At 37.5% G+C, this 19,309-nt stretch overlaps 1 protein-coding gene across 2 annotated transcripts in view; it reads left to right on the forward strand.

The window, feature by feature from the left end:
• The window catches only part of IFT172 (intraflagellar transport 172), a 3,348,311-nt gene that overhangs the window by 3,130,571 nt on the left and 198,431 nt on the right, over nucleotides 1-19,309 (forward strand). For both annotated transcript variants that reach the window (XM_044075467.1, XM_044075468.1), the window contains exon 44: nucleotides 7,939-7,998. In XM_044075467.1, coding sequence (XP_043931402.1) covers nucleotides 7,939-7,998 — 60 coding nt within the window. The remainder of the gene's footprint in view (nucleotides 1-7,938; nucleotides 7,999-19,309) is intronic.

Here is a 19,309-nt window from a genome sequence, read left to right on the forward strand (position 1 = left end):
CTATTTTAATAACATCATTCTTAGCATATTAAACAGCCTAGCACCTCTTTGTACAAAACCAAACCATGCCCCCTGGTTAACAAAGCATACCAAACAAAATCTTCTGTCTAGAGACAAAACCTGGAACATTTGGAAAAAATGTAGAACTATAGAAAATGAAAAAAATAAAAAAAAAAACTTAGAAATGCTGCAAAAAAATTAACATAACTGATAAGAAAACCTATTTCTCCTCACAACTGTTCTCCCAAGGTGGTAATCTAAAAAAATTCTGGAAATCTGTATCCACCCTTCTTAATCCAGGTAACATCCAAGATCCATCACCCTCTCCCAACAAAGATATATTTAACACCCATGCCATTGAAACCATCCAAAAACTAATCAAGGACTCATTTTCAAAAAACAAGCCTAATTTCAGAAATACCACATGAATAGATCCCTTATGTACCTCTATACACACCATGGTTCCCTCTAATAGTATTCCACCCAATCCACCCTTCTCACTACAACCCTAATTCTAAAATCGCTAACCAAACTAAAGCCCTGCTAACTCTCCACTGAACTTACCACCAGAATACTTACAAATTGCAGCCAGAGCAATAGCTTACCCTGTTAGTATTCTTATCAAACGTTCCATCACTCAATCTTATGTGCACTGACTATGGAAAAAATCCATTATAACCCCACTACACCAAGGAGGTAATGCTCACGATCTCTCAAACTACCAGCCAATCTCCATTCTCTCTCCACTATCAAAAGTCCTGGAAAAATGCATATAAATCACCTCATCAACAACAGCCTCCTAGTTCTCACTCAACATGGTTTCCACCCTGGTCATAGCACAACCACAGCTTTGCTCTCCTTCACTGATACAATGCTGTTGATGCTGGTCTATCAACCTCAGCACTCCTGTTGGATCTATCAAAAGCTTTTGACACTGTATCACAGCCTAAGCTATTATAACACTTAGAAAAACATGGATGTCCTCCAAGTGTAATAACCTGGTTTTCATCTTACCTAAATGTTAGACAGCAATCAGTTAGATGGCAAAACCAACAGTCAGAGTACCTGGCTAACAACACAAGTGCCACCCAAGGTTCCATTTTAGGACCACTACTCTTCAATATATTCATCAATGATCTAAATAAAGCCTCCCAGCAAAGCATATTGATTCAATATGCAGATTCAGCTGTCATCTCCTTCTCCAACAAAATCTCTAACCTCCTGAAGATCATCCGAGATGCTTTCTCCTTCATCAAAACCTGGCTAAATGATGCCCAATTAATGCTGAACCCCAAGAAAACTAAACTGGTACTTTTCTCATCAAAGCCTTCAGCTGTAGGATTCATGATTTTTTTCACATAAAACAGAGATTGAACAGGTGCAGTACACAAAACTTTTAGGAATCACTATTGATGATAAACTCTCTTTTGAACAACACATACTCAATACAGTAAAGAAAACCCATTTCTCACTAGACATACTCTGCCATCATAAACTCTACCTAGATAAACAAACTAAGATAAAACTAGCAAACACTTTGCTTACCCCATCCCTCCTGTGTAGCCCTATTTTTACCAACCTCCATATATCCCTCAGTAATAAGCTACAATCATGCTACTACAAGCTAGCAAAGTTCACCTCCAACATGCTCAACCGTGCACACCACTGCAACGCTATCTCAAACCTGTCCTGGCTAGAATTTCACCACTATCTCTAGTATGCTCAATTAACATTTGCTCATAAGCTAATTTTCCAACCTGATAGCTGGCCCACACTCCAGTCTGTCCTACATACATGCAACCCAACTTGAACCCTCTGCTCCTCAGAAAGAACCTTCTAAATGTAGCTAATCCCAAGAAGAGAACAGGACAATGCCTATATTCATATAATTTTGCCAAACTATGGAATAGCCTCCCCTCATCTTTTACTCAGCTTGACTCCCTAATGGCATTTAAAGATGCACTAAAAATCCACTTTTTAAACAATCCCAGCTGTATCTGTGAAATACAGTGAAACCCCCCTTAACTTCACTCCTCTGAATCACTATTTCTCCTAACTATGATATGTATCAACTTTACTAAATTTTCATGACTACTCCCATGTGAATTGAAAGTATGTTATACTTTACAAAAGTTGATTACTATTCTGTGATCAAAAGTGTGATATTTAAGTATCCATATGCATCTCTTCAACTTTGTATTTGTTTTTGTACTTGTTTTGTATAACAATTGTATATTATTTTTCTAACTGTGGCGTTTCCCTCCCCGGGACTCCACTGAAAATGGGTTTCTGACCCAGTGAACTTTCTCAGTCAACAAATGTCAATAAATAAATAAATTTATTGGAAGCCCTCAAACAAGCAACCCCCCAATACCTCCCCAAAACATATTCATTTAATACTAACAAAACTATGTAACTACTCTAGAAACTAAAACCTACTACACTTGCCATAGATAACTTACCCAGTGAATACCTCAGAATTGTAGATGACTCTACAGCCTTCCCAGTATCAATCCTTATAAATAGATCCCTTCTCAAAAACAAGGTTCCTCATCTGTGGAAAATCTCCCATGTAATCCCACTTCATAAAAGGGGTCCTTCCACAGAACTGACAAACTATAATCAATTGCTATTCTTTCGCCTCTTTCCAAGCTACTCGAAAGGTGTGTTCATCTCCAGGTCATGAAATTCTTACTAACAAATAACCTTATCTCAAACACTCAGCATGGGTTTCGCGCATCGCGTAGTACCACTACTGCTCTCTTATCCTTTACTAATACCGTAAACCATCACAGGAATAACAGCAACTTTGTATCTGCCATCTTTCTAGACCTGTCCAAAGCATCTGATATGGTGTCCCATTCCAAACTAATAGATATACAAACTGAACTATCCTTCTCACCATCTATCACAGCTTGGTTTAATAACTATTTATCTGGCCATCAGCAATCTGTTCTTTGGCAAAGTGACCTAGCTCCATGCCTTCCTTTATCCATTAATGTCCCCCAAGGATCTATCTTAGGCCCTCTCCTTTTCTTCCTCTTTACTATAATCTACACACAGCTACTCCACATGATTATTTAATACAGCATGCAGATGATTCAACACTTATCTGTGCTGCCAATTCTCTATCAGCTCTTCATTCTCAAACGCAGGAATCCTTCACTTCTGTTGAAACCTAGTTAGCCAATGCACATCTAATCCTAAGCCAAAACAAAACTAAATTATTACTCTTCCAACCTAACAAGACATCTCTCTCATGCCCACCATTTAACATGATAGCCAAAGACAATACTGTCATCTCCCCGACAACTCATACAAAGCTTCTTGGAGTGAAAATAGACAATAACCTAAAATTTGACTTACATGTCTCCCTAACAATAAAAAAGTCCATAAGAAACTTGGAAGTCTATATAGGCACAAAAGGTTCCTGACCAAAATGGCCAAAATTACAATAGCACAAACCCATCTCCTCTCCACTGTACTATATGCCTCTCCAATTGTAATTAATCTTAGAAAAACTGACCTATCTAAGCTAGAAGCATGTTATAATAAAATTGCTAAGTTTGCATCTGACTGCCCATATAGAACACATCATTGTATAGCTTTAAAGATACTAGACTGGCTTGAACTTCCCAACATTATTCTTTACAGCCAACTCTAACTAACATAATTGTAACACAACCATCCAGAATCCCTGCACTACAAAATATCATTCTTCCTTACAGTTCCAACAGACCACTTCACTCTAACAATAATAATTTACTGTCTCCAAGACCAACAACACTGCAGGAGAATCTTTATTTTCCAGCTATATATCTTGTATATGGAGATCCCTTCCTAACTACATTCTGTCACTCTCGTCCACTAATCACTTTAGGCCATCACTTAAAGCTTATCTAAAAATAAGTGGCTATGTTCCTGTAATAACCCCTCTTGAATGCTCTGGTACATCACAGTATAAGCCAACCATATCCAACTTTTCCCCCATGTTTAATCTTTTATTCCTACTGGCCTGTCTTAACCTTATATCTTGACATTTCATACTTTACAAATAGTACTAGCTAAGTTCAAAGCCTAGGTTTTGTTGTCATGATGTAACAAATTTGTATTTTCTTATGTATACTACATTTTGTTTACTTTATACTTTACTGATTATTGTAATTTGTGCATTAAAATTTACTGTTACTCATGGAGCTTTTCTCCCTGGGCCTCCATTGAAAAAGGACCTGTTTCCAGTCAGACTTTCCTGATAAACAAATGTTAAATAAGTAAATAAATATTCAAATGTTGAATTTTTACCCTTCTAATTTGAGCAAATTCCCAAACTGACAGTCACAATCAAAGACCTGAGTTTACTTAAAGAGCAGGTTATCCATACAAAGATGCATGGTGTAGCTTGTGCTACACCATGCATCCTAGTATGGTGTAGCTTGTGCTTCTACTAAGTGCTAACTGGTTTTGTCTTATCTTTATAGCTGTCCCAGCTTGGACAACCCCTGAATGCTTTCAAAGAAGATTATCTCCTAGCCAGTTTCTCTTTTCTTCCCCAGCCAATCACTCTCAACCAGATTGTAACCAATTTCTCTTTATCAGATTGTCTCTATGGAGGCATGAGGGCCAGATACAGAATTACTACTAAGCATACATTCATTTGCTAGAAAAAAGCCTCAATATTCAGTATTCTATTTCTTGTAATTGCTTTCTCTTAAAATGTGTTACTAAATCAATCTAAGCTCCTTAATCCATTCATTCTAAGCTCCTTAATCCATTCATTTACCCATGCAAGAATGAGACAAAGCACATCAACTTTTCTTTTGTCATACTCTTTAAACCAAGCTTTTCTTTACATTGCAGTGCCTACATTTCTTAAAACTGAACAAGAAGAAAGAAAGAAGGGAGCAAGAAAGGAAAAAAAGAACAGCAGCACCTATTTACAATCCCCATTACACTTAAAAATAACTAAGAAAACTTTACTTTATAGCATACAAATAAAAGTATATACCACAAACTAGCACTAATAAAAAAACAGTTAACTTTTTCCCCTCCCCAAAACATTTTTCTGAACTTTAATGACATGAAGTAGGGCATATACTTTAGAGTTCCTCACAAGTCCAAATTCTGAAAAAGTCCAATATTTACAGATTTTCTTGTTCTGTCATATTTCACAAATATAATTATTGCATTGTATCCCACATTAAGTTATTGGTTTTATTATTGTTCATCTCCATCCCCCAAGTCCTGTCTCTGCTTAATTTCCAACATACTCTTTACTCTTCTAGTCAACTCATGTGCTCCCTTCCTTATCTCCAACATTTTCCACTGAAACAGTGGAAATGGTTTTACAGGTACAGTCTTTCTGTGGTCTTTATTACCAGAAGAACAAGAAGCAGAATCTCCTCCTATTTCACAGCTCACTTTTTGTTGGACAAACCTTTGTTTTTCCTCCTTAGCATGTACTTCATCAAAAATTGATTTTGTCCCTCCAGAGAAGAATACCTTGAAGAGCTGGGTACAGAAGTTTGAATCTCACACCTGTATCTTGACATTTCCTGAATAGTAGAATTAATTTACTCATCTTCTACCAGGTGTATAATGAGTAAAAATTTTCCGCAAACACTCTGCTGTCTCCCACTTTTAGTATTTTGTCCTCCTGCCTCAGTTTTTTCAGAATCAACTCCTTCTGCTGGTAGGATTGCATCTTTACTATTAAAGGCATAGGTTTCTTTCTCATAGCCAGGTTTAGAGGATACATACACTATGCCCTTTCAACTAACAACTCCTACTGTGGAATACCAGGCCAGTTGCTTATTTGTGCTTTCATGAAATTAATGCAGTCTGTTCCTTCCAGTTTCTTTGGTGTACCTCAAACTCTCAGGTTTCCCCACATATTCTGCCTTCTAATTCTGTTATTTTTGAAATGTCTCTTCCTAAGCAGTCTCATATTTAGCCAGCCTTTTTTTCATTTCAGCCTCTGATTTTTGCAGCTTTATCACCTCAACTGAATATCTATTTAAAGCGTCTTCTATTTTTTCCAGCCTTTTGTTGTCTGTGTTAATATATTATATATATAATATTTATCAGTGTTTCGTTTACTTTAATCAGGTCTGTGTGCAGTTGTCATATCTTCCTTTAAGTTACTGGAAGTCATGTCTGGAGGTTGCATTGGTTTTTGCTGAACAGCTGCAGGACGTTCCCCAGCCAATGTTTCTTTGTCACTTTTTTGTTAGCTTATTTTTTTCCAGGTGCTCAATATTTCCTTTTTCCTGACATCCAGGCAGTACACTTACTAGTCGGTTACTGAAAGTTACCCATAAACACAGAAGTCTACTGGCCATCTCTGTTGTGTTTCTGTTTTCACAGTGGCTGTATTCAAGCTGTTATCAATGTGCAGCCATAATGGGAGTCATAATTGCATTCCTTTCTTTTCTCAGAGGTCTGACAAGACTTTGCAGGATTTAATGAGTGTGCAGTCTACTAGGGCAGCAGTTGCTTCACAGTTTGTTTTTAAAGATGCCTCCATACAGGACATGTATGAGGCTGCCATTTGACAATATATGTCATTAGGTATTAGGCGCTACCTGCTGAACTATCAGTCTCAAAACATGAGATTCTGTAGGATATTTTGGGTTGTCTGATGTGACAGCTTACCTCACAGAAATTCAAGAGAGTATTGCTTGGTGTACCACTCATATACTATAAATAAATGCTGAACTCTATATTTTTTCTAGGTGCTTTTTCCCTTCGTGCTTGTTGATCATTAGCTCCCCCTCCACCACTGGTCTTGAACCTATTCATTCTCCTGCTGTTCAATAAATCCCCAGTACAATTCAAGAGCTGGGTGGGTGGACATTTTCAGATAGCCCTGTAAGGGTTTTGTGCCCTTGTTTTCTTCTGATGTTATGAGCAGTAAGAGATTTTCTAGTTTAAGTCCTAATCTCACCCCTGGTAGCTGACATGCATGCTTGCTTCATTACAGGAGTGTGCCTCACACAACCTATGCGTCTGAGTGCTCCCACCCACATATTAATGGGAGCTACCAACACTGGCTTGGTAAGCTTGGCTTACATCCTAAGTTAATGGCTGCAACTTCATCAAATACAAACCTCCACTTGCTTATGGCAAAGCAGGCAACCATACCATCAATCTATATCCCCTGGGTGGTTGAGTTAGCATTAGCTGCTTATTCCCACTCCTTCCTCACTTAGTTGCCTTAGCACCTGAGTTGGTGTTTGAACTTGGGTCACTGTGTCATACTCAGAGTTGTAATTTCCTACTCTGCCAAGCTAAATGTATGAGAACTAGTGCCGTTGTGTGAGCACCCCAATTAATGCTAAGTATTCAGTACAAAAGTATTTTCATCATATATGTCACCCGTCCTCCCAACTTCCTGTACAGCTCCAGAGAAATTATGTTATGCAATTATAAGTTTGGTTTTATTGTCAACAGTTCTGTTGCATTATGGTTTAGTATTTTTAATACAGAGAAAATTTACACTTTGGGGAATTACAACCCACAAAGTATTTTGAGAATTTCGTTGGAAAAGTTTTGTTTTTATTCTTAGCCAGCAATGATTTTTTACTGGAAGAACTGCAGGTGGTTCAGGCAGACAAAGGGTTGGAATGTCTGGAACATGACTGACATTGGTGTAGAACATTATACCAAACCAAGCTCAAGCTTGGCTGTGGGTACTCCTGGTAGAGTTCATGCTTAGACAACCAAGGATAGTAGTACATATATTTTATGAATACATGTTGATAAACTTTTCTTTGAAAGCTTTACCTTTTAAGGTGAGCACTCATCAATTCATACTGTCTGCGAGTCTACAGTATAAACATTTTTCACTGATTGTGCTTAGCTAATGTAATTCTTTCTCACACATATTATCTTGCATCTATTTGTTGTGCTGCAACTGAACATTTCTGTCTTCTAATACAGGCACAAGGTTGGGAAAACATGGCATTTATTTTCCTGAATCGATTTCTGGATCTCTGTGATGTAAGTAATAAATGTTATTTGGAGTGTGATGTCCAGAATAGAATTTCCTTTAGGTTTGCTTTTTTGTAGAAATATTAATTCTATTGCACCTGAGCCACTTGAACCAGAACAGTCTGAAAAGTAGCAAAGCTAATGAGGTATGGTTTCTGCTAAGGTTATAAATGATTGTGACTGATTGTGGATAATAACCAATTTGTTAATGCATTTGTGAAATAGTTAAAGCACTTTACTCGTTTTGCTGTACAGGTGAATTTTATGAATCCATTTCAAGAATGCATTAGCAAATAGTTAAAACTGGCAACCCAGTTGTAATGTTTGTAGAACATGGAGCTTTAGCTGCACCAATTGGTCCTATACGTCAAAGAAAAAAGTGTAAGATCACACAGTGTTTTACATTTTTTTCACACCTTTATTAAATTATCACTTAAGACATAGTCAAATGTACATTAACAAAAGAGAAAATAAACCATATTAACATTTTTCTTTTTACATGCATTATACATCACATATCTGTTATTGTTTTTGTAATTATCAGTCCAGCATTACATAAATTGCCAGATTTCTGCCTTTCCTTAAACTTTTCTCCTGGACATTATCCTGCATGTATTGTTCCCACAATTTCCATTTATTTCTGTGTAATTTGCTCTTTCCTGTTTCTAAAGATCCCTGTCCCAGTTCTTTTATTTCTTTTATAATATTCAGTACTTTAAATAAAGTAGGCTTAGATTTTGATTTCTATTTTCTGGCAATTGCTTTTGGCATCCAGCAGAATTAAACTTAATAAGGCCTTACTATGCCTATGTAATTCAGATCCTCTCTTGTGTCCTTAGTTACAGGTATTTGCTCATCCAATATTTCTGATAAAGCACTTTGTACAGAGTTTTTAAACTCTACCAACTTATTGCACTCCAAAATCAAATGTTCCCAGTTGCCTCTTTCTTCCTGCCGTACATTCAACATTTGCTATATACCTGAGGAAAAAATCTTTTGTTTGCTTGGATATAAAAATGGCTATGCAGACCCTTCCCATTCCCTAAATTCACCTCTTTTTAACAGTTAAGCAGGAATGCTCTAGTGTCTAATTTTTCCTTCATTACCTTGTATTTTTATCTTAGCTTTTATTGGTGGGTGATCAAAAATTGTTATTGGATGTGTGTCTAAGCTTTCAATTAAATGCAAATGTTTATGTAAAATGTAATTTCTGTCTAGTGTAGCCCAGTTATTGCACCTTAAGGAATAATATGTACATATGTCCAAGTTCCTACTACTGAACTGCCACTACTATCCTTCATACCAAATATTATCATAAATTTCTTCAGAAATCTACCCTCTTTTGTTATATTTTCCAGATTCCCTCTGATGCATCCTTGCTATTGCAAATCAACTTCCAATCTCCTCCTATAAGTATTACCCCCCCCCAAAAAAAAAGCTGATTATTTCACCCCAGATTTTCTTAAAGATCCATAATAGTAGTTTCTGGTGAAATATAAATGCACACCATCATAATCTTCCTCCCTTGCCAGTAGCCCCTTACTACTACATATCTGCCATTATTACTTTTCCCCCTCTTCTGTCAGTATTGGAGCCCATCTAGCAATTTGTATAATTAATTAACATTTTCCTTTGTTCCTGATATTCTGTTGAATATCCATCTTGAAATCCTTTCTTTGTCAAATTCATATGCTCATTTCTTTCCAAATGTAACTCCTGCAGAATTCCTTTTTGCACTCTGCATTTCTTGATATAATTCAATGATCTTTAATTGTATCTATACCTGTATGGCCATTTCCATTCCAAGATAATATGGATAGGGCAGCCATCATGATAAAAAACTATTGTCCCAACTGTTTTGTGTGACATTTTTTGAATGTCATTTCCAGCTGTTGAGTTACATGCACACACTAATGCTTCGCAGGCAGAACTTTTATACAGTTGCTTCTTCTCACCTCCATTTAAACCTATGTCACATTTTTAAGATTTTTTCTTTTAATGAAAACCCTCAAAGAAAAAATAAATACATTTTCAAAGCACCCCCATCCCTTATTAACTTAGAAGAAACACACAAAACCATGTACAACCTCAAAAAATGAAGTTTAGTCCTCAAGGTGGGAACACTTATCCCAAATTGACTGCTGTACCAACAGGCATTATGTAACCTAACATTAAGGTTACCCATGCTAAAGCTCATGCTACAGCCTGTGTTCCCACTTACACTGATTGCTGTATGTTCATTTCTTATCTCTGTTCTTTTTCCAGATGTGGAAAACTGCTTGTATATTTTCAGAAAACATTAACTTTTAGTTGTAAGAAAAAGTGCACTGTTTTTTTAAGTAAAACTAAACTGTACACTGTTATATTAAATGCATTAAAGTATTAAGGTTGATATGGAGGTTTCTATCTCTTATTCAGTTTTTTGATAAGACTCAAGGCCTGCAAAACTACAAGCACTGTTGGTCACTCCTACTGGATGAGGAAAGTAAACCTATTTTTATGTGTGAGTTGCTTAAACTGATATGGTTGCTTTCTGTTTTATCTACTCCAGTTTGTTTTCTGTTTTGAAAAATCTATTTGGCATGGTGTTTTTGTTCTATGTCTCAGGTAGACACTTAAATTACCTAGGTTGCACATTTCACATTTTTTTCCATTGACTTTTTTTCCATGGTTAATTTGTTTCTTGAGTGATACTTATATGCAGAAAATATGCATCTTTGTCATTTCTGGTAAGACTCAAGGCCTGCAAAAAGTATGAGCACTGTTGGTGACTCCCTGCTGGTTATTTTTCCCACCCACTTTCCCATTCCTTGATCTGCTTTTTAAACCTGGCAATTTTAAGCTGACCACCCTTACTGTAAATGGAGCTTTACAAGCTCCTCCCTTTCTACACTGTTGTTTGTATATTTAATTATTTATTTGCCTTTCCTGGTGCTTATTTAAAAAAAAAGTGCATTTTGCCTCCCATTGCCTCTTCTACTGATATACTTGCTCTGAATTCATTATCCACCTAGCTATTGGTTAAAGTAATGTGTTTTTACACTCTAACAAGATCTTTTCTGTGTTTTTACATCAAGAGGGCAGTGGATTTTTCATCCAGAGGCAGTAGGTGGTGGCCTGGTCTGTATAGGTTGGAAAACATACTAGAGATTCCTGAGCATAGTTGTTTTATTGGCTGGAGGGCTCCTTAATCAGTTTAACTTGTTTTTAGTGCCTTTATAAATTCTGCACAGTTGAGTGCCTCTTGGCTCATTTCTGCAAAGTGAAGTACTTTTATTGAATAGTCAAACTTCTATAAGCTGTTTAAAGTACACTGCTTTTTCTGTATTTTTAAGTTTGCTTGTGGCTGCATTTCATTCTGAACACTTTTTTCACTATATTTTATATTAAGATTGTGATTATTTATCTGCTTGCAGAAAGTGTTTACCTGGTCTCTCTGAGTTGGCAAGTGCACAAAAGAGTTGTTAACTGTAGTTATTTTATTGGACAGAGGGCTCAGTAGGTAGTTTTCTGTACTTCAAGTGGTGGTATAAATCCGGCACATTTGTGTGGAGCTGTCCACTGTGCCAGTGCCCTGTACAGATGCAAACATCTGGAAACATTGCTTATTTTCATTATGCTGTGAAAGTTTACTGTGCTATTTACTGTTTTTCTTTTTACACTTCTTTAAAGTTTAAAGTTGCATTTTCAAGCTGCTGTAAGGGCTGCTGTTGTGCACTGAAATACATTGTATCTAGTGTTTTCTTAGTTAGTATTAGCTATCTGTTTGAAGTTCCTTAACACTTGGGCTCCAAACCAGTCATTTTACATTAAGAGGTTCAAAGTCTGCACTCTTGTGGCAGGAGATGGCTGATTTCACCTATCCAAGATGGAAATTGCTGGTGGAAAGCTCATTGTGTGCTTACCTGATTGGCCTCAGGGCATAGTGTAAAACTAACCCTCGCATTTGCGACAAGCTGCTCTTCGTACAGTGGCAGTTACTGGTGCTTTGTACATACGCAATCACCAGAAGTTGAAATTTCCCTATAAAAAACAGATCATAAATTTATCTCAGTCCAGCGTTACTCATAGGGCAACTGGTTTGCATTGTGAGCAGCATTTACACATTTAGTTAGGACAATATATGTCTACCTTATATTGTTATTGAATCCTGGACTATTGCTGCTCAGAGAGTATCTGGTTTGGGTGCTGGGCAGCTTCATTGGTTAGGGTAGCTGCAGACTACACAAAGCAAGCACCCTTGCCTCATTCAGTTACAAATGCCCGCCACTCCTATCCTTTGCAAGTACACATTAGGACCTCCAACCATGGATGGGCACTTTTCTGCTATCTCTTCATCCAGCTTGTTGGACATGGGCATCCTGAGGCATTGTAACAGTTTCCTTATGTACACTGGCAACCATGTAATTCTTGAACAGACAAATACAGTATGTGAGAGATGTGGTTACATATTGACACTGGAGGCTAGACTCTCACATACAGACACAAAAAGCAACAAACAGGTTGTCAACAACTCACACACATTGCTCACCGCACCCACAAAAGACCACCTACATATGCCCACATATGCAGATGTGCTCACATGCAACTTACCCAAACCTCAAAGGTCTTCAGGCGCAGTCCTCAGAAACTCTGTATGCACACAAACAAGACAATTTCCATCACAACACATAAAGCTACATCTCATTATGCCTCAGTTACTAAGCCCATAAGACAAAACACTCCACAATGTAATATTCTGGTCATGGTAGACTCCATTGTGAGACACACTGATATCCCTGTTACCAAGTTGGATAAGGGGAAGGTTACAGTTAGTTGTCTGTCAGGGCTAGGATTTGCCGGATCACACAAGCACTCAGGTCACTTACCCTTAAGTACCAGTATGACTCAGTCATAGTTTATGTGGGCATGAATGACCTCAGATGCACCTCTTTAGACTATAAGAAGAGAGACATGATTGATCTCTCAGAATGTGTATTACTGGTAGGTATGAGCCTAGGACTGAGCAGCATTTTACCATCTGCAAGGATGATGCCACATTACCAGCAGAATATGATCAACTTTAATAGTTTAACGAAAACCAAAAGAAACGGACTTGCTTGACGAAAGTGTAATGGCACAAACCCACCAAAAACGAGTATCCAGCTGAAATAGTATTCAGCTAGGGTTTAATAAGAAAATCCATGATGCATAAAAAAGACAGTTGAAGTTAGCGCTTTCGTTTGGCTCATGCCAAACTTTTTCAAAAACAGTTTTGCATCACTTCCTGTGGTTTAAATAAATTGAGTCAGTGATGTAATCAATTAAATACATTCAAAAAATTAAAGACATAGCATGCTTTAATAGTTTACTTAGCTGATGGTGTCACTCCAAAAGAGGTCCAATATTTGTCAGCCCAGCTGGACATGGCTTACAAGCCACACTGCTTTGCCAGAGATGGTCTTTACCTGTTACCTCTAGGCTTTTGGATATTGGCCAAAACATTATCCACCCCAGTAGTGCCTTTTTTGGCATTGCTAAACAGACAAACCTTCTAACACAACCAAGCTACTCAGGACAAGCTAAAAGTGTTACTGCTCAATGCTAGGATTTTCAGCAAGAAACTGCAGTCCCTAGAAGCTGTCCTCACCATGGAGAATGCTGACATCTGTGCAGTTACTGAAGCATAGTTCAGAGCCACACAAAGCACTCCATCAGTGTATGGCTATTACCCCTTTCATACATTATGACCACCCATTGAGCATGAAACAGCAGAAGGTGCAAGTGTATGTATGTATGTAAAGGATAAGCACACCTCAAGGCTGGTTAAACAATATGACATGCTTAAGCTACTCAGTGTCCAGCTAACCACAGGAAAAATCTAATAATATATTCTTGCTATGTGCAGGTCCCCCACCATGAACTAGGAAACACATATGTCATACCTGAAGTTACTAGACTTACTCACCATCCAACCCAATGTCATACTCATGGGTGATTTTAACTAACCCTCCATTAATTGGGAGGCATACACAACCACTAACGTACAGGCCCAAAGATTTCTGACTTTGTAAATTTAAATGCCCTGGAGCAGCTAGTCTGCACTTCCACTAGGGGAAAAAATATCCTAGATCTGCTACTCACAAATATGGGAGAGTGCTGCACACTCCCTAGTGTGATGTCCTCATTGGTAAGCTCAGATCACAAAGTGGTCTCCCTTTAAATGAAGGTAAAACTAGTCCCCTACCTAACTCCAAAAACTTTAAGAATTTCTCTAATGTAAATTACCCCCTATTAAGGCACGGCATAACTAGTTTCCACGCTCCCCCAAATCCAGAAAACACAGAAATCTGTGCAGAGGCATACACAAAAGCCCTATATGACCATATAAACAACTGCATAGAATCAGCAGTAACAGACAGAAATAAACCCAGGTCAAACCATAATAACAAGCCACTCTGGTGGACTCCTGCTATTAAGAGGTTGTACAACAAAAGAAAGAAAGAAAATCTTGTTGAGAAATAAGAGGGAATGTGCACAACAGAGGAAAAAGCCTTTCATTACTCTAAACAAGTAAATCAGGGAATTAGTCAAGTCTCTGAAAGCAGAGTTTGAGGTAAAAATAACCTCCAAAGCTAAGGATAACCATATGGTATTTTTCAGTTATATCTGCAATCTTAAGGGCAATACCAAGCAAAGTAACAAAGTGCGGAATTAGTTGTAGATGGCTTCACCTATGCTCAGGTGGAAGATATAACAAATTTGCTGGCTTCCAAATTCAACTCAGATTTCACCACCTCATCTTCCCCAGCTCCCCCAAGAAATACACTCCACCACTCTGCCACCAGTTATCACCAAAGACCAGGTATGATTACTTGAGTGCCTGTGGGAGATGTACCAGGTGATTAGAGTTCTTCTATACACAAGGTACAAGGTTTGACTCTGACCTCCAGCCAACAATTCTGTGGCATTTGCATGTTTTCCCTGTGTCTCTATGGGGTTTCTCCCACATCCCATTAAAAAAATATATGCTGGGTGTTTCCACCTCAAACTCACCCCAAAAACTGAATAGAGTTCTGAGCTACAGAACAGACTTTAGGTGCTGCCTATCAGGGGAAGAGTCGAACATACCATCTGCTTTGGGCAACATTTGTGGTGTGCAGTACCCTTTTGTTGGGGGAAGATGGATCACAGACAGAACACCGGGTGAGGGTAGCAACTCAACTGAGTAACAATTGGCTCTATGTTATTGGGTCATATTGACTGATGTCATCAAAAGTGGGCATGGGTATTTGCCAGTGATAAGTGGGGCAGAAGATACGGCTTACTCAGCCCTATGCCAGGGACTCAAGCTAATGGTGGGAGGCATCTGTATGTCTCTGTTGGGCAGTGTGTGCCTGCCATAAAGCCCAGCAGCTGTAGGTCAGTAAGCTATTTGTTGGATATTGTCCACTTGCCCAGCTTAAGTTAACTGGGATAGTTTTGTTGAATGGAAGCTGGAATTAAAACCAGTCAACCTGCAAAACCAAGGATTGCAATGCTGAATATAGACTCACTGACAAGGTGCTGCTTGGATGTGGCTACATGGTGGTAAAGAGAAGGCTAGAGAGCATGTGTATCCAGGAAATGAAGAATTAGTGCAGCAAAGCCACTTAGCTTGGAGTCCAGCGTTTACTTACTCAGAAGGCGGACATACTAGAAATGGTGTGGGAAATGTGGTGAGAGAGACACTGCAGCATATCATCAGAATTAGTGATATTCCCATGACAGTCAGACTCCATTGTAAATATAGGGCAGTATTCATAATCTCAGCTTATGTCGCATAGATGGGTTGTAATCGTGAGGAATAGAGTTCATAAAGTCAGCAGTTGCAGGACCTACAAGATAAAGCAGGACAACATGAGTTGGTGCTGATAATGGAGGACCTGCATACCTCTCAACCTCTTAGTGCAAAAGGTCTGGACAGAGCCTAACAAAATGCAGGGACAAAGACCCAAAAATCGGGACAAATTTTAAATAATGCTCTTATAAACTAAAGATTTTTATGAGGAACAGACTAAAAATATGAAGCAAAAATCTGGACATTCTGTGAAAATCTGGACAGTTGAGAGGTTTGAGGACCTGAATGTTCATATCAGGACAGACAGAGCAGGTTATGAGGACTGCCCGAGTCCACGTTGGTGGTTCCAACAGGTGTAATGGAGAGGCCATTCTAGGTTTTTGTCTGGCAAATGGCTTGATGCTGACTACATGGTCCAGCAAGAGAGAAACAGTCACAAGATCAGATACAAAAGTGGCCAGTATGCAACTCAGGTAAACTTCATCCTAGTAAAGAAAGGGCAGTGGGGTATAATCAGAAATTGCAAAGTCATCCCCAGTGAGCCAGTCTGCCCACAGCATAAACCATTGGTGGCAATAGTCAGCTGCAGGCAGTGGTCAGAAAACACTCTAAGACCAACACAGTCTAGGCTAATTACCTGGAAATTGACTAGAGTAAAAACACAGCAGTTCAAGGAAATACCCAGGGCTCTTAGCACCTAAGGAAAAAGATGAAATAGGCAGAGTGGAAAAAGACTGGCAGTGTCTCAAAACAGCATGTATGAAGACTATAGATGCAGTCGGGTCTGGTGTGGAATTAAGGTTCATATGTGAGGCTGTTGATAAAATGTAGAAGTCAAGGAAGTTATCAAAAGAAAGAGTGCAGGAAAAAGTGGCAGATGGAAAAGACAGACTAGCTTAAGAAGGAATAGTGGTTCGCTAAAAACCAGGCTAAGAGAACAGTTGCAGTAGCACAGAACAAGGCATCAGGGACAGTCTGACAGATTTTGGAAAGTGACTCAGCAGACATCGCAAAGAAACTGTTATCAGGTTGTAATGCAAAGACAGAAGGATAAAGAAGATAGTCATTAGACACCTATCATAAATGGTGTCAGCAGCAATCTGCCCACTAGCCCTCAGGATAGCAAAGGCAGATGGAAGGAGTACTTCTAGTAACTTTTTTTTTTTTTCAGTAATCATTTTTTATTATTTTTCACAACCATATTACAAATTCACACATTATATACAATATATACAAAATGCTTCCATTGGTTAATTTCACATATATATCAACCTCATGTATTGATCAAAGGTACAGCACTAACAATCAAAAGGAAAATAATATAAAAAAAAAAAAAAAAAAATCCAACATTAACAAATCCAAGCCAACAATCTGTCTTTTCTGTACATTTTCTATCTAATATAAGGTTGATTTAGACTATATTCTGGTTCCCGAGAAAAAGTGGATAGTAACCTCTTAAGCCAAAATAATATTAAAAATTTGCTCCCAGATTTTTATGTTGTTGATATTTTTCTTGTGATCACTAATTAACAGTTTATGCGCTAAGATGTGTTTTATTGCCAACAATCTGAAATTTTCCCACGATGTCTGGGCTGGGTTCAACCAATTTGTGGCTATATATAATTTCATTAATAGGCAAATATTCATAATTACAATCCTTTTTGATTTATTTAGATTCTCCGGGGCAATATGAAGAATCATAAACTCCCAAGAGAGTGTTGAATTTTGGTAACCCATTTTTTTGTAACTGCAATTTTAATGAATTCCACAATTTATAAATGCACTTACAACTCCAGAACATGTGAAGCAAATCTGCTGTCTGATCAAAGCAATGTGGGCATATGGGTGAATTCTTCGCATCAAATTTGTGCAAAGTGAGACGAGTATAGTATGCATTGTTAAATATCATCAGCTGCGCAAATACCAATTTCTGAAGGGATACGGACTTTAATGTTAATTTAAATGCCTCCAATATCTTATTGTCGTCTGGGAATATCAATTTCTCTCTCCAGTAACTCGATAAAAGAATATAATTATTATACTTCCTCTCTTTTATCAATTTATATGCTGCGGTTATATATTTTCTATGATGAGAAATGATTAAATCTTCCCCTTTCATTTCAAAGTTGTTAAAATAGTTTATAACCAAGTCTTTTAGCTGTCTTACTATAATTAAATAGGAAATAGGGAGTTCTATTTCTTTTAAAATATCCTGTACTGGTACTCCTAGAAAAGGATATAAATCGAGTACAGTTAACTCCATGATTAAAGGGAATTTCTTTAGATCAATCAATTGACCACCAATTGTTAAATTTGGGTTCCTATGAAACGGTTGGAAAACCATCATATATTTTAGTAAATTTAAGGAAGCGAAAAGAGTTTGAATTGCCGTTACATAACTTTTGATGTGCTCCATTAGCTTATATTTACTCATTGTCCAATTATTTAAAAAGGGTAATGCTTCAGCGTTGACTCCCACTTCATTTATATGCTTGTACGTTAAGAGCACCCATTTGGGTGTCCATTTTCTATTATCACTATCGAGTAAGACGTCTTTAAAATCCTATTGGCCTGAATCACTAAATAGTACATTTTGAAATCCGGTAATTCCAGCCCCCCCTTATTTTTTGGAGCCATCAATTTTTCATATGAAATTCTCGTCTTCCTAGGTTCCCAAAGAAATCTTCCCAATCTTATATGAAGCTGTTTGAAGAATGTTTTGGTAATTCTGAGTTGTGCAGCTCTAAAAATATATAACATTCTAGGAAGAACATTCATTCTTATGATAGCTGCTCTTGCCATCATCGGTAACTTCAATCTACTCCATCTTTCAAGATCCAATGTTATTTGATCTGTAGTTGACTTTACATTGTTAATAAAAAAATCTCTATTTTCAGTTGAGAAGACAATTCCCAGATATTTTATCTTTTCTTCCGTCAATACTTGTCCTATTAATGGTAGCATTGAAAAAGGTGTGGGTGTCTTTAATGGGAATATTTTAGATTTTTTAAAATTTAGCTTGTAATTGGAAATTCTCTCAAAGATTTCTATTGCAGCTAATATTTTTTCAGTATCGGAAACAGGTGTGGTAAAATATATGTTTAAATCATCTGCATAGGCAGCCATCCTAACCTTTATTCCATACAGTACAGGAGAATTATAAAAAACATTTTGCTTAAGGTGTAAAAATAAAGGCTCCAAGTAGAGATAAAATAAGATGGGAGATAATGGGCAGCCTTGTCGGGTACCATTTATGATTTTTATCCTATTCGAGTATTCGCGATTTATAAATAAATTTGTGTATGCATTTCTATATAGTATCCTTAACATTGAGATAAACTCCTGCGGTATATTAAAATAAGGTAATGTATCAAATAAATAATCCAAATTAACCCTATCAAATGCTTTCTGAGCATCAATAATTAGGGCATACAAATTCAGGTTTTTATATTTCGCATAAGAGATTAAGGTATGGAGCATTAAGGTATTATCCGTGGTCTG

Source organism: Protopterus annectens, chromosome 6.part1 (genome assembly GCF_019279795.1).
Source record: "Protopterus annectens isolate FY-2018-M chromosome 6.part1, PAN1.0, whole genome shotgun sequence".
In the NCBI taxonomy this organism is placed as follows: domain Eukaryota; kingdom Metazoa; phylum Chordata; order Ceratodontiformes; family Protopteridae; genus Protopterus; species Protopterus annectens.